This window comes from Quercus robur, chromosome 8 (genome assembly GCF_932294415.1).
Source record: "Quercus robur chromosome 8, dhQueRobu3.1, whole genome shotgun sequence".
NCBI lineage: Eukaryota > Viridiplantae > Streptophyta > Magnoliopsida > Fagales > Fagaceae > Quercus > Quercus robur.
The window spans coordinates 60,006,818-60,024,282 of record NC_065541.1 but is presented as its reverse complement, the minus strand read 5'-3'; the positions used below and the strand labels follow the sequence as shown (position 1 = coordinate 60,024,282).

The 17,465-nt window shown below is 32.9% G+C and overlaps 1 protein-coding gene across 1 annotated transcript; it reads left to right on the top strand.

Annotated features, from left to right (window-relative positions):
- Positions 1 to 4,734: 4,734 nt before the first annotated feature.
- On the top strand, positions 4,735 to 6,570 carry LOC126697383 (60S ribosomal protein L35). Its single transcript, XM_050394366.1, has 4 exons — positions 4,735 to 4,891; positions 5,030 to 5,165; positions 5,272 to 5,428; positions 6,284 to 6,570. The coding sequence occupies exons 1-4, from the start codon at positions 4,888 to 4,890 to the stop codon at positions 6,356 to 6,358; spliced, it is 372 nt and encodes a 123-aa protein (XP_050250323.1). The 5' UTR covers positions 4,735 to 4,887; the 3' UTR covers positions 6,359 to 6,570.
- Positions 6,571 to 17,465: the final 10,895 nt, after the last annotated feature.

The following is a 17,465-nucleotide window of genomic DNA, read 5'->3' as shown; positions in this document are numbered from 1 at the left end:
GTGGTTAGGATTTAGTCAATAGAATCTTTTCAGAATTTGAAATATTTTATTACTGCTATTAAGTATTTTATTTTTTTTTGAGAATTCATCTTCATCTTATTAGAAAAAAATCAGCCAAAGTCGGCTAAAAGTACATCCAAAACGGGTGGTGGAACATCCTCCATCCACACTAAAACACCATCAATAGTTTTTGCTATTAAGTATTTTAAGTGCATAGTGTCATCACTCAATTAAATAAAATACTATATGACTAATTTTAAATCTTTAACAAAAAAATAAAAATAAAATATCTACTGCCACTATTATGCGCGAGTCATGTTGTAAGCATGTTGTCTCATACAACATGTAGTTTAAAATGTATATGTATATATTTTGATTATTAGATAGTTGGGAGAGGAAGATTTGAATCTTAGATGTCTTTGTGGGAAATACCGAAAAACGTCAACTAGTTAATCTAGAAGGCTCTTGGCAAAAATATATGTTCATATTTAATAATTGACATGTGATTTAATTTATTAGGAAAACAATTGAAAATAAATGTAGAATGGGTTTGGAAAATAGATGTGAACAGGATTTTTGTTTTTCTTTCTCGTGGGAAACTGATTCCACAATCCACGTTCCAGTCTTCTTTTTTAAGGCACATTCCAGTCTTGTTTCATGCCTTTATTTATAGGCAATGATACATTCAACAAGAAACTTGCTTTGTCACTCGTTATTTTTTTATCCTTTTTCAGACTAGAAAAATTGAAAAGCTAATCTCTAATTCAGGTCATGTTAAGTGGTGCTCTTAGGACAATTGTTAATAAATTATATTAGGAAAATTTTGACATAACTTTTATAGAAAATATAAAAAGTTGTTAACAAAGTTAATTGTTTTATCATTTTCCCATAAAAATATTTCTAAAAATAACTCCTAAACCAATGCTCTTAATGCATTCGTCTACCTTCCCCACCTCTAATGAGCTGTTCTGCAACAGTTTCCCGAAATATACATGATTTTGGAGTTTAAATTTGATGTTTGTCCAAAGCTGGGTGACTTTGTTTTCTGTTTTCTGTTTTCTGAGTTCTAATATTGCTTGCACTAAGAACAAAAAGTTACCAATGTACCAAGCCCTAGCTAGATAGTATACACGAATAATACGACATAGTTACAAGTTAAGGCTAATCAGAAAAAGTTGTGGTCAATATGCAAGCATCGTGAACTTTGTCATCTAGTTGAGGAATTTTTGCACTTGTTTCTAACCACATGTTGCTTGCAAATTACTTTGGGCCTGCACTCAATACATATTTAGTTATAATATTATTTTGAGTAAAATATGTATTTTTTTTTTTTTTAAAGCAAAACCAACTTCATTCAATTAGAAATAGAAATCGAATCCAAATACACTATATTTTAATCTCTAGCCTTTTAATTGTATCATTGGTCTTTAACCTTTCAGTACCATGTCAATTTAGTCTCTACTATTATTTTTTGGATGAAAATTGTTGATATGGCTAACAGCCAAAATAAAAAATTATTTTTTGTTGATATGGCAATAAACTAGTTTTTTATTTTGATTGTTACCAAATCATAAATTTCCTTCCAAGAGATAACAAAGTGACTAATTTGACATGGCATTGAAAGACTAGAAACCAAATTAAAATATGATATAAAGAATAGGGATGAAATACATAGTTTACTCTATTATTTTTCACATCATTGTTATTGTATTATATATATTTTTTTGGTAGAATGTTATATTATAATTAAGTCACCATTGAATTTCTCTCCAAAAAAAGGGGAAAAAAGTCACCATTGAATTAATGATAGCAGTCGATGTATTTTTCATGTGCTCACATTCCACATTCAAATAATATAAAATTTTGATGGAAAAAAGAAAAGGTAAAGCTATGTTCACATTCCACATTCAAATAAAAGAAAAGGTAAAGTTGCGTAAAATGATGGCATCGCTAACTTAGGCTGAATTGACCTTTTAGTAGACGGCTGACCAAAGAAACAGAACCCAATTAAAACCAAGGTTTTATACACACGTCTGTAATAGGTAGACAATGCTGTGCACATCACATTTTCTATAAAGCTTGAACTCAATTTCTTCGGTTTTTTTTATTTTTATTTTTTTAATATTATTTATAAATTCAATAAGGATATGGTGAAACACTGAAACCCCACTTCCAATATAAGTGTGCATAGTCAAATTTTTTTTTTTTTTTTTTTTGGAAACTTTGTGCATAGTCAAATTTGAAGTGGAAGGTTAAAAAAGTGTATTTACACCATATGCTTATTGAATTAATTTTTTTTTTTTTTTTTTACTTTCCATTTTTTTCTAATTTTTTCAATAATCGATTTTAGAAACTTTTTTTTGCGGCTAGTAGTTATATTCATTCTGGATTGGTCTTGTAAAATCGGACACGAACTTGTCAATCCATCCAAATTTTAAAAGGAAAAAAATGGGCTATGTATTAAGAAGTTTTGGAACCTCTTATTAATAATATAGATAAACCTATCTTGAATAGGTCATATAATTGAGGATATCTAATGCCTTACTCATGGCTTGCGTTGGATGACTATTAGTTGTGTAAAACAAAGTGCAAGTTGTACAGTCGTTATGCTAGGGATGTATCTGATGAAATTGTTTGGATGGAAGAGTCCCCTCCACCAGCTTTGGAGGCATTATACTTTGATTCTCTATTATTTTAATGAATGAAAGGTTTTTCATGCTTCAAAACATATTTAGGATCATTCTCTTAGTTTAATTGCAATTAGATGAAGTCATTTTGATTCAAATGGTTGTAAGTTACATTAGTTTTGTCATAAACACCTAACTACAAAAGATTTTTTTAGGGTGGTATGCATAGTTGTTAGTATTGAACAATACATGATGTGTTTTGTAGGAGATTAGAGTTTTAATAAATATTACCCTTGGACATTGACCAAAGTTTCAATTTAGTCATTAACACTTTCAATTTGAACAATTAATCATGGCCTTTGACAAACTAGATATTTTGTTCATATTTTCCTTTGGAGATTAATGAAATTAATCACATCATGTGCACACAATTTCTACCCCATTATCAATAATTTTGGAAATTTTATCATATACACATCATGTGATTAATAAGTTTAAACTGAAATACTAACAAATGGTTTGATTTGCGTCATTTGCCACAAACCTCAAGCCTAAGGGAGTTAATTATTCGAATAGAAAGTCCAATAACCAAGTTGATACTAATGCCAAAGTCTAGACAGTGATTAGTATAAATAATAATAATAATAATAATAGGGTAAAATACTATTTTAGTCCCTAAACTTTATCAAAAGTTTGTTTTTCATTCATAAACTCTAAGAAGTTCATTTTTCATTCCTAAATTATTGAAAAGTTCATATTTCATCCTTAAACTATTGAAAATGTTTTATTTATGTCATTAAAACTTTACTAAAAGTTTATTTTTCATCCCCTAAACTATTGAAAAAGTTCTTTTTTATCCTTATTTTTGTCTCTATACTATTCAAAAAACTAATTATTGAGTTTAGGGATGGAAAAAGAACTTTTAGTAAAGTTTAGGGACCAAAATAATATTTTACCTATAATAATAAAAATGAACATAGTAATGACTTAAACAACTTATATAAGGACAATTGCAACTTGCAAATCGTTAGTGAGAGCTGTCCTCATCCAGTAACTTGTTGATGGTGGAGATGAAGTCAAACGTAGTATATTATTTGAAAATCCGAATGGCCATTAACTTAAACCATATAATAATCTGATGGAAGTTTATTTTCCTTCATTTCATTTTCATGGAAATCATTGTCATGAACGACTTTCTCATCCAAAGAAAAGACACAATGTGGTTCGGCACTAGCTTCGTCCCACATGGAGAAAGGGATGGCCAGTTAAATTTAACATTATAAAAATTTAAGATCTATCAAGAAGCCACAAATTTGTTTCTTCCAAAGATATAATTGTCCTAATATTTATCTTGCCCTTATTACTTCGAGTACAACTATTCTCTATTATTGATATGTCTACTATATTATAGAAATCAAAAACACTTTTTTTTTTTTTTTATGCTATAAAACATTTCATTTTGTTCCTAATATATACATAAAGATTAGAATCCTCTAAAGTTCTTAGAATAACTCCCTTATAAAGTTCTTAAGATTTTATTAATCTATTTGGAAATATGAGGACTAAATTTTATCACAACATCAATATTAAAAATAAAAGATGAATATCTCCAATTTGGTATTTCGTTAAAACTTTTAAAATGTGGTAAATTTTTTTAATTTTAAAATGGATATTAAAATATATTATACACAATCAAAACTCCATGATGAAATCACCATTAGAGGATTGAAATGTGGAAATATGCAAGGGTTGATCTAAGTTTAATGGTGTCCAAATGTTTGAAAAATCTATTAATCTTAAACAAAATTAAAAACTAAAATTTTGTTGCTAGGCCCATCCGAGATTTATAGGACTCCCTAAAAGATGAAATAGGCCCGAGATGGGCTTTATTCTTTTCAGTTCTATGAGTTAAAGAGAATGTGTAAATGTTGAAATTGGACTAAACTTCAGATACACCTAAGAAACCTTAAAAAATTGGGTCAAAATTTTCTTCATCAGGCCACAGTTTGGCCCAAAATAATTCATATCCCTTTCCAACTCTTGAACCCAGTTATGAACCCAGCCCATGACCCAAAATAACAATTCTAAAATTCCCCAAAACCCAATCGAGCCCAACCCAAATCTAGAAAATTCACCAGCCCAATCCTAAAACCTATATCTATATATATCATATATAAACTAGCCCTTTCGCTCTCTCAGTTTCCTAGGGTTTCATTAGTAGTGAAAAAGCATCCGCCGCAGCGTGTAGCTCAGAGACGCAATGGGTACAAACCAAAAACCCTAATAACCCTTTTCTGCATTTCTCAATTCTGATTCCACTTTTTATGTTTTTCTCGTAAATTGAATATGAAAAAAACGTGTTTTTGTTTATTGATCTCTACGTGTTTGTGAAAATGCCACAGCGAGAATCAAGGTCCACGAGTTGCGTCAAAAGACAAAGGCGGAGCTGCTCAACCAGCTGAAGGATCTCAAGGCCGAGCTTGCCCTCCTCCGCGTCGCCAAGGTCACCGGTGGCGCACCCAACAAGCTCTCCAAGATGTACTCTCTCTCTCTCTCTATTTGGTTTATATTTTTTTGTGTTTTCAAAAAACAAGCTTTTGGTTTTTTGGTTATCTGATTTGGATTTTCGTTTTTGGTTATGCAGAAAGGTTGTGAGGCTGTCTATTGCGCAGGTTTTGACTGTGATTTCACAGAAGCAAAAGGGGGCTCTGAGAGAAGCTTACAAGAAGAAGAAGTACTTGCCACTCGATCTGCGTCCCAAGAAGACTAGGGCCATTAGGAGAAGGCTTACCAAGCGCCAGGTATGTCCATCTGCGAGCTTGATTCATATATGCATTTTTTTTTTATGCTTGTTACTTTTTACTTTATTGGGTATGCTATTTCCAATTTTAGTTCATCTATTGTGATAGTTTTTAAAGTTTTTTGTGTGTTTGTTTATGTTATTAAATATGGGGTAATTGAAAAATGTTTAATTGGAAATGCTATAAAGTTTTGGAACATTATGGGTGAGTTATTGTAGGACTAATGTTGTATAGGTTTTTTCACCTTTTAGTTGCTCATAGCTTGTTGAGAGAATAAGAAGGGTTAAATTTTTGGGAATTGGAATGAAAAATTTTATGTTTAGCTTAGCTGAATTCATCGCCCTTAGATGGAGCAGGCCCATACATCAAAAAGAGTTGCTTACTAATAAGAAAAATGTTTTCCATTTTGACCAATGGGTTGTCTGGAATTCCTATAGTTGTTTACTGACTCTGTGCGTTTGGTAATTTGTTGAGCAGGATATATGTGAATTAGGGACCATTTTTGCTTCTGCTTGTATCGGTCATAGTTGGTATTTGTTGGTTGGTTTAAATGAACGAGAAAAAGTCATTATTAGATGGTATCTGATCATATGAAAGTTCCAACGCACCATTTTAGGATATAACGATCAAATCACTTAATGTGCTCATTGACCATGAGATTTCCATAGTGCAAAGTGGGTTCTTGTTAGCTTTGATTATTATTGTTGTGTTGTTGGTTTGCTTAGATTATAAGTCGTGTGATGGCTCTGCGTTGTGTACTTGTATAGTCTTGTCCAATTAGCATGTTATATTTGTGCTTGGAGTGTCTGGCTTGGCTGTTGCCTGATTTGTTTTACTTTCTTTTTGTTTGCATAGGCATCATTGAAGACTGAACGGGAGAAGAAGAAGGAGATGTATTTCCCCATGAGGAAGTATGCTATCAAGGTGTAGGGTGTAGGGCCTTTAGTTTATGAGATCTTGCTACCTTGCTACCATAAATCCATTTGGTTTGCAAATTTTGCCATTTGTTTACTTAATCTTAATTTCATATTGGTGGGACTTGATCTTATGTTTTTGTTTTGACATTGTAAAACTTAAAAGTGAGATTTTAGGCTATTTGGTGTGTGAGTTAAAAGTATGCATTTATATCCTTCTTTCGTGAATGTCATAGTATTATTTTAATGCTATTTTTAACGCCTTATCAATTTTGCCTCATTTTGTTGTAAATTTGTAATCCTTCTTGTACCATTTCATGTTATGAGGAATGTCCAGCCATGGACATACGAGTGTCATGACCTCTGAAATGCCTGAGCTTTGAGTCATTACTTGAAACCTAACCAGTAAATGCCCATGCTTAGTTTAATGTCTATTTTCAGGTCATAATTCATAACCATTGCGTTGTGCTGGATGTTGTGTTTCAACAGTTCTCAGTTTTAAACAGAGTTTTTTTTCCCTCTGACATAGAACTTTGGCGTTAATTGTCCTTTCCCCACTCTATTTTTGTTTGTCACAAAGTTTTCATTCATTCTATTTATTTATTTTTTTTAATAAATGAACACTGTTTACCTTGACTATGCACGATAAAGTCACTCTTTCCAATACCTTTTCTTTTTCATTTCTGAAGGACAGATGATTTTATTGTTTTTCGATTTAGAAAGTTTGTAACATAGACTTTTATTTGGTTTATTCATGGCTGTAAGTGAGTAGAGTTTATGCTTGATTGTTGAACAAGTTGAGTTCAAAGTTCAAACTTAATATAATGTGGTCTGGTGGTTTTGGTAAATGCTTGGGAAATATGAAGCTGTATATATATGTGTATACATGTATTAAAATTTATTTATAGACTTGATATTATAATGAATAACGTTGTAAGTAAAGTTATATCTTATCAAATTATCGTTCGTGATTTATGGAGGGTTATTGGTTCTTAATCACCGAATGTTTGAGAATCTAATTTGTATGTGTTACAACTGCTACAATAAAGTTGTAGTTCCAAAAACTTGGGTTTACTATGGATTCTTAAGAAACTAGTTAGGGTTGATCTCATATATTATTTTCTTTCAATCTAATTTGTATAATTAATAAATGAAAATCACTATATTTAATTGATTTGTATGAAATAATTTTTACCTTTTTTAACAAGAATGTGATTTTAATTATAGTATAAATTTGTAAAGGATAAATTTTTTTAGTTATTATATGTACTATATTTGGGGGAAAAAATGTAAATCAAGTCTGATCAATATTTAAGGTCAAAATGAGAAGAGTGATTAATAAAAATAAGGGGTAATTGCAATAAACTCTCCCCAAACTCATTTTGTCTAATGTTACTTTATTCACTTAAGGTAAGTTTCATTTGTAAAAAAAGGTAAACATGTATTTTTGCACTTTTTTTTTTATATCTCTCTCATTCCAAAAGCATAAAATAAAATAAAAAAAAAATAAAAAAAAGGTTAGGGTTTTGTAAAATTTAAGAACAAACATAATCAATAGCCAAAAACACCTTATACTAAAAATTCAATTTGGGTTTGTTTGTCTTCTGTTGATGGTGTTTCTATCTTTAACTCTCACTCATACAGGACCCCACGGCTAAAAAGCCTTAGGCTTGTGTTCTTCGTCTTCTTCCTTTATATATATATACATATAAACTAAGAAATTTATTTGCCAATGTAGTAGAGGTGAAGTGAAATTTTCAAAGTCAAATAACAACCCAGAACCCACACAATCACCAAATCTACCACAATACAGCCCACCAAAAGCGAGATCCAAACCTTTAGTAACCAAACTTCAGAGTTGAGATCTGTTTCCCAAACCCCCAATCTGCTACTTCACCACCATGGCCACCATTTCAATATCAAACCAAGTTGATCCAACCACAAGTCCCACTTTCCTACACACCATCTAAACCCTAAAGAATTGCCCTCTGCCACTGCTGCTATGTTTGGAAGTTTCGGAGAGAGGAGAGTAAAAGGGAGTAGAGGGAAGGAGAGTAGTGGAAAGGAGAGTAGATGAGAATGGTTATTCTCAACCTTGTTTAAATATTTTTAAAATTAAGTAAAAGGGAGGAGAATAATTAGTCTTTTCATTTGTAATTTTGTTAATATGGTAAGGGTAAATTTGATAATTCATTTGATCAAGTATTTTTATGCTCCACTCTCCCTCCAAATCTCTCTAATTTGGGAGAATTAAAAATGAAGGGTTAGAAGTAATTCAAACCCCACCAAATCCCTCCCTCTCTTTCCTTAAAAAACATCCAAACAAGATAATTAAATTACTCTCCATTTCTCTACTCTACTCCCCCTTCTTCCCCCAACATCCAAACATAGCATACAGGTTTGGGAGGAGTGAAAACTTGGGAGGAGTGAGGAGTGAAAACTTAAGTGAAGGGAAATTTTTTAGGATTAAAAAAAATAACCGAAAAAAATACTAGCATATATTAGTATAAATAGACAAGAGTTGCTTTGCTAGATGTGTGGAGTCTATGGACAATGCATTTTCTTACTGGCAAGTAATATGTCTTAACAAAAAGATTCTCAATTTTTTTTTCCATTAAAGGTTAGTATGTTATGTTGAAATTAATTGTTCCATTGAAGTTCTTCATAAAAAGTAAAGCATTTTTTACAAATACACATTTTTATCTTGTTTTCATTGGTTTTGTTATGTTTTAACGGAAAAAGTAATGAGATGAGTTACGAAATCCTAAAATGATATTTTTCAAATCATGAGTAGGTAAAATTGATTTCAGATCAAATCACAAGTGAGTTTATTGCTGTGGGGCCAGAGGATTTGTGACCCTGGCCCACTTTACATTGGGGCCCAAGGCCCGAGCCGAGGAGGGATATAGCCGAGGACCTACAGTGAAAGTCCAAATAGCCTTGAGACATGGCCGAGGATGACTCTATCCTCAGCATCCCCAAGGTACTCCTAAAAGAAATGGCAAGAACGGCATAGGAACAGTATTGGGAAGAGCTGAACACATCCGCGTTGATAGATAAAGGAGCCCTGGACAATATGGCGACAAAGGACAAAGGAAAGACTGCTATTACTGCAATTAAATACTCTGCGCCAGACAGAGCAATGCTTTTCAACTTTTACAACCCCCCCAACCACTTTGGGTACGGGCTAATGGGACAAGTATCAGCCCTGGAAAGTTGAACCTATACGTGGACGTTGGAAGAGGGGTAAAGGCTAATATAAAAGGAGAAGTAAGTAGTCCAGAAAAAGTGGCTGGGAAAAAAGGCCAAGAACCAAAGCCTCCCAGGCCGTATCGAGGAGAAAAACTTCTCGAGCGAACATGGTTTAGTTCTGTATGAATACCATGACTAACTATCGTCCGGTGACTAAGGCCTAGCCTTTCAAGCCCAAGCTCTACAAATTATATTGTTTGGGCCCTTAACGTGCGAACCCAACATCATTTTGGGGTCGTTACAAATTGAGTCATTTCAATTGCAATTACCCCTAAAAATTACAAAATGAGAATGATTAATAAAAATTTATTTAACCGTAGTGGTCAGAATTTAGAAAGTTTCTCATGAGTCTTGGCTCGTGAAGCACCTCACACACATTTGGTGGACTGCACAGTTGACACTTCACACGTAAGATTAACATTTTGTTCTATTGGTTGCTCGGCCTTTCGCTTGCAGAGTCCATCCTCTTTTTGTGGGCCATGGGTTTGTAATTCAGGCCCAATGGGTTGGATTGGGCTTAAAAGCTAATTCCATGTAGATTTTATCATCAGGCTCTGCTGGGGTTCAAGAGAAGAGACCATGCTCGGGACATGGAAAAAGGAGAGTGCTACAAATCGTTCACAATATGTTGACAAAACTAAATCCTTCTAAGAAAAAAAAAAAAAAGTTAAGAAAAAGAAGAGACTAGGTGTGACATGTTCAAGATATGCGAAGAAACAATTGTTTTCTTCATTGGTTGATTGTGGTTAGTATTTTTATGTCATCCGTTAGATCTTCAAGGTAGTCTACAAAGTTCAAAATTGTATACAAAATTAAACTTTAGTGTACAATATAAGTATAAGTGTATAACCATGGGGTTTAGTCCTCTTTTTTTTTTTTTTTTTTTTTTTTTTTTTTTTTTTTTTAAATATGAATAAGGATAAAATTAAAGAAAGAGTGCAAAACCCAACCCATCTCAATCTTAAAAAACGCAAGGAGGAAGAGAAGAGATGGAAATAGGTCTATCCCAATTACAAAAAGTAGCCCAACATGCCAACTTAGTCCTACTCTTTGTGGTTGTGTCCCCATCAAATGTTCTGCAGCAAAAATAAAATAAAGAATATGATTAGATTCAAATTATACTTCATGTAACTCTTATCGATAAATTCACTACCGGAATTCATACCCTTGTAATCTCTATACAAAGCAAGTAATACTCAAATATTAAAATTTCATCTATAAAATATTTAAAAGTTAAGATTTTGTACAATTTTATTTTCTTTGTATATGTGTGTTACTACTTACTACCAAGAAATAGTTGACTGTTTTCATCTCATCTTTTTCGAGGATCACTAAAAAAATCTCAAGATATACAATACATTCGACTTAAATTTAATGTAGCTCTTATCAATATTGTACTCCTTAAAAAATTTGATTGGATTAGTATTTTGAGAAATCTATTATTTTTTACCATACTCTTCCAATAATTTTTATTATCACTAAATATCAAGATGATATTTAGGATGACCCTCAAATTTTCTATAGATATAGTTTATAAAATATAATTTGTTATGCTTTTTTACTCCAAAAATTATGAGCTTACCTGTCTTAAAAAAATAAATAAAGATTGGATATTTTAATTCAAGATACTCAAACTTTCAGGGAATAAAAATTTATCTCAAGAAATGAGTAAAAAAAACTGTAATTTGTTCCAATGAAAATAAAAATATCTAACTTATTAATGACTTTTGTTGGGGAACCACAATTTGACTCCCTACAACAACTCTAAAAATAGGCCCGTGTGGTGTGATGTCAAATGTCATAAAAGATTTGAGTATGTCTTCCTCATCACCAATTGCTTTTGAGATGAAATGACATAGCTCACGGTTCAACAAATGGTATCAGAGCCAAGGTCATGGGTTCGAGTCACAGAGTGTCATTGTAAAGGAGGGATTGTTAGGGGGACCACAATTTGACTCTCTACAATCACTCTAAGAAAGGCCTACGTGACGTGATGTCGAATGTCGTAAAAGATTTGAGTGTCTTCCTCATCACCAATTGGTTTTGAGGTAGAATGACATAGCTCAAGATCCGACAACTTTCATCATTTACTACAAATTTTTAGTACTAAAAGTTTTCAATATTGTATGACATTTTTTCTTTCTAACTCATTAATTACATTCTTTTTTTTTTCTTCTAAAAATGATGTCATCATGGTGACAGGAACAATGACCTTATTATATGTGATGTATGATTTGCTGAGTGTAGTAATGAGACTTGATGATGCGAAAAATCAACAGTTGAGTTCTTCGTCAATGTTGATAGACGACGGGGTTAGATTTGTCTCTGAAAGTAACCTGTAATAAGATTCAAGATAAAAACAAAAGAATGCACCGGTGTGGTGTTTGCTGAAAACCCTCTGATGATTAAGTAAAAAAAAAAATTCACTTGAAGTGTGTTGTGAAAGAATTTGACTTGAGAGTGGTTTTTGGGATGAAAATTGTGTACCTTTTGGTTTTGTTCCATTTTCTTTTTATAGTCATGTTGGTCTTAATGGGCAACGAATCTCTGCATTTATGTGGGACGGTTAATGCGTTACAAACTGGTGTTTTGATATGCATAGCTCCTTTGTTACAGTTGCTCTGTCCATTACACTTTGACATAAATGCTCACAATGAATAACGTATATTGGGCTCGTCAATGTCATATGACAATTTTGTTATTTTTCGATTCATCAAGACTAAATCTCATATTTCAACTTTGAGGTGGTCACAATCGCATAGAGTTGAATCGACTTTGTGATGTAGTGGTCGCAACTCGCAAGTCACAATCTATGAAATCAGGAGCTGAACCCGTCACATTTACTCCATTTATGCCTATTCTATTTACGTGGTCTATACCATCTTCGTTGCTTTTGAACCTTCAATTTGCTGAGTTTTGTTCACTTATTCAAAGATTGTAGAATTGCAGATGGTATAGAAGGGAACGCAGAACGCCAAGTTTGTAAATCCACCTTTAATGTTTCTAAAGTCTAATTCAACACCAACCTTACTTCAAAGCCAATTTATTGGTCTAATTACTTGGAAGATTGTAATTTATGCAAAAAAAAATTACAATTCAATGTGATGGAAGGAAAATAATGAGGAGCAAACAAAAACCTGATTTCAAAATGGAAAAAAGTTTATCTGTAAACTAGTTTGGAAGAAAATCTTTCCAACTTGTTACACAATTGATAAAACTATTCACGTATACTTTAAGTCACGTGTTCTATATATTTAATGGGATGGTGACTTATTTAAAAACCAAACATGAATGGTTTTATGAATTGCTTTATAATGAGTTTAATGATAGTTCTTAAATTTTGAATTTTTAAACAAATATTATGTTTCAAGACAATTTAAGAACGTGAGATTATCAAGCTGTTAAAATAGATTGAAGATTGTAGGATAACATTAACTTTACATAAGATCAAAGAATTAATAGTTAAGTGATGTTAAGGTTATCACAATTTTTACTACATTAATTATACAAATTGATGGGTCACAGATTTTAAACACAAAATAAAAAAAGTAATCAAGAAATTTATATAACATGTCATTATTATTCTCTACCCATGTGTAATGTGTGGATGATATGGATTTCAACTATAAGGAACTGCTTTCTCAAAAAAAAACTATAAGGAACTGAACCTTTTTATTGGCCATGGTGAAGTGTTTGTGGGCAATATTTAGAAAATAACGTTAAAGTCATTTGGACCTTAGTTCGTTATTCAAACATTAGTGTGCTTTGTTTGTCAAAATTAATAATCTTGTTATGTAATTGTAATTATAGTTATTCAATCAGAAACTTCATAATATTTTGGTCCATATGCAGGCAAAAAATAAAATAAAAAATAAAAAATATAAGCCTAGAAGTTTCTGCCACGTCATCTTGACTTTTTTTGGAGAATGACGTCATCTTGCCTTAAAAAAAAAAAAGAAAAAAGAAAAGAATCACGTCATCTTGACTTGAATTAGCCCTCTATAACATTTTGCTCTCTCTATGAAAATTTGCCAAACTAAATATAATTTTAGGTTAACTAGTTTTTGTAATTAATAACCCATTTGAGAATAATTTGTGATATCCATCTATAATCTAAAAGTAGTATACAAATTAGTGGTGTATATTGCAAATGCTTTAATATCTTAGGATGCATGTACCTTGCAAATTATTTCATAATTTAGTGCTCACCTTTATTTCTCTTGAAGTTTATGGTGGATAGTTTCACTAAATTGCTAATTTTTACACTAACTTAAACCCTAGGATAAACATTACAAATCAACATCGAATTAAAGTGTTAATTTCCCATTGTAAAATTCTGAAGTTTAGGGTGGATATTAATTGCAAATGCGTCTACAATTTTAGGTGGATGATTATAATTAGCCCAATAATTAAGTTTGTTAAGAAGCACACAACAAATTGTCACTAGATACATTTTATAGTCCTTAGATAGTATTAAGAAATAGAGTAGGGCTTAGCTCCAGTACATTAGAGCCAACATGATGCAGAAACATGGCAAAAATCAAACACATGTTTGTATCGTGTTGGCTGCAGTGCATTGGAGCTAAACCGTGTTCTACTATAGATGCATACTATAATAATACTCTCCTAGTGTCTATGAACATGGTCATTGTAATAATTTCTCATCTATTGTTGCCATTTTCTATGCTAAGAATAACAAAAAATGGACTTTTATCATGCACATGTAGCTGCTACACATGAAATTCAGGAAAATTTGTTGCAAGCTACAATTCTTTAATTGATGTATATTTGCTTAGTTGTGATTAATAGAAAGCCCTGATCATCAGGTTATATTACCCTTAACTAGTAACTAATGTTGATTCTCAAAAAAAAGAAAAAGAAAAAGAAAAAACTAATGTTTTTTCCCCCCTTTAACTTTTCTGTCTAGCCATAAATTGCTTTATTTGGTCAAGAAGCTATAAATGGCTAGAAGTAAATTCTCCAAGCACATGATAAAGAATTTTGAAGTTTCTACTTTCTAGCTTGAACTGTACTGCTAGGCTTTAGAAATGACCTGGTGTAATTGTGTAATAAGTTTTTTTTTTTTTTTTTTTTTTTTTTTTGAGAAGTCATGCTAATTTGGAATTTAAAAAAAAAAATATATATATATATATATATAAAACTCTAGAAATATGAAGGTTCAATGTATACTCTCCTATTGACAAATTAAACCAGAATTTATCCACTATGCCTAATATATTTCCTATATAGTGGCTGAAATAATGGGTTTTCAACATAATTATTAAAAAAAATTATTTCTCTTTATCTCCACCTGGAAGATTAGTTTGTCCTCAAAGTCCAGGCATTAAAAAATGAAAACGATGGTCAACCAATACGTACAAGTAATAACTTCATTGTCAAAGTTTTTTATTATTATAGAATGGTCTTTACGCTATTGACAGGAAAAAACCCTTGTCACACCTAATTAATTACACTACGGTCTCCGTATTAGACATCTAGCTTAAAATTAAAGCCATGACTTGAAAAGCATATCATAATGGAGTGGATAGATTTCTATTTGGGAAATTTAGAGGAGTTTGGATGTTTCACAATATTGAGGAAAATTGTAATACTAGAAATTAATTGGTTTGAAGATCAGCAAGACTCATCATTGTTTGTAAATATAACCTTAAATTGTGAATAAATAACGGGTCCAATTATTCTTAAACTTTACAATTTAGAACAATCAAAAGCGTTTAACTGGTTGCTACTTTCTATTTTTTTAACGAAAATATCTGTAGTTTAAATCATTCTCTTTTAACTATCAAATTATCAAAAGATCAAAAAAAAATATATATATATATATATTTACCCATTATTATTTTTATTTGACAAATGCACACAGGCTATCGAGACGATAGACAGGTTTTCCTATTCAATACATGCATGCAAGGGTGAAGCTACTGAGGCAGGAGGTCAATGGGACCCACCATAATCCTAAACCCTAAATATTAAAATAACAATTTTCAATTTAACCAAATTTTACAATGATACAAAGGTAAAATGCTAAAAATATTTTTCTTAAAACATTTTATAGCGAAACAAATGGAGTGTAATGAATGACATAAGGGCATAAATTAAAGAATAATAAGTATTTAATTAGGTGTTATAATACATAATTTTCAAAAACAAGACAAACCTAGGGCACGTTTGGTAGACTGTAATAGACACTGTAATGTAATAAATATTCCTATGACATAACTATTCGATTGTTTGGTTATATTTTTATTACAATGAATTTTTATTCCTTATGAATAGCTATTCTTCAAAATGAGGAATAATTATTTTTTATCAAAAATACTGAATATCTATTCTTTCACTTTATATAATAACTTTTTTAAAAAATTTCCTAAAAAACCATTAGTTGCCACATTTTCAAAAGGAAATAAAATAAATTTTCCTTATTGTAAATTATTAACTCTATTTTGAACACCATAAAAATAAGTGTATTTTAGGAAATTTGACTTAAAAATTGATTTAATTACACATTCTTTTTATACTCTACTTGTACGGCACCGAGATTCCAAAGCCCATACTGGCCTTGGGCCCAGACCCATCTAGGCCCCGGGCCCAAGCCCATACCGGCCTTGGGCGCAGGCCCAGCAGAAAGTTTCAGTTACCTTATGCCCTTCTTGAAACTGCCTTAGAGTAAAAACAAGTTTTGGGTATTGAGTTCCCAGAGTTGACCGGTTAAGCTTTCCCGGTAGAGCGTATGAGTCATATCCGGGAAAATCATGATATGCATGGGAACGTGAGTTGCCGAACATAATCGGTCAAAATGGAACCAAGTTCCAAGATCATAAATGCTGCACCGCCCTTTCACCTAAACACCCACTTTAACCAGATAATACTGGACCTTCAGTAGCACTAACGGTGACTGTAATCATAATCTCCCCACTAACCTTGGCTATAAATAGAAGAAAGTTGGGAGAAGAAGGGGTTCAGAAAAATTGAGAGAAAACAGTCAAGGAGAGGGTACCAACGGGGTGTTACTTTGAGTCTCTCTGCCGAGAACGACCCATTGTAGGAAATACTTAAGCCCACTACAAATAAATTGTGAGCCCAAGTGACCTAAGGTCCAGAAGTCTTGCACTTGGTTCTTACAATTGGCGCCCACCGTGGGGCTCTCCTACGAAGCTGTGGTTTGAGTGAGACTCAAGCAAGGGAGATGTCTGAGGAGCGTTCGGGGGGGCACGTTCCGAACAATTCTGCAGGATCTTCTCGGGGATCGACGTGGAGGGAGAGAAGGCAGAAACGGCTGGAGGATAGGGAGCATCCAAGAGGAGAGGAAAGGTCCGGATTGGGAAAAGGATCGGCCCAGACACACCGGACAATTTCAAGCGTCTCAACACATCGGCAATATGATGATAGAGACCAGGAGCTGGAGCGGTTACGCAGATTGGTAATGGACTTGGAGCTGGAAGCAAGGGGTCGGCGCCACGAAAGGAACCACAACCCCCAACCCAAGAGAAACCGTGGCGAGGAAGGTTCCAGCCGATCTGTTACACAACAATACCAAGACCAATCACGTTCTCAAGAGTCACATCGACACTCCCGGGAGAGGCGTCGTAGACGGGACCGTTCCCGGTCGCATGGATATGATAACCAAGGGTCAGAGTCGCCAGAGGAGCGACGGCACCACAACGCCGCGATGGACGCCATGAGCAGGGCCTTGCGGATGGCAGCCCGGTCTCCATTCTCTGATGAGATTGAACGGGCACCCATGCCGAGCAGATTCACGCGTCCACCATTCAATTCCTATGAGGGGAGGACAGACCCCGTGGAGCATGTCAGTCATTACATCCACATGATGTCTTTGCATGCGCACAACG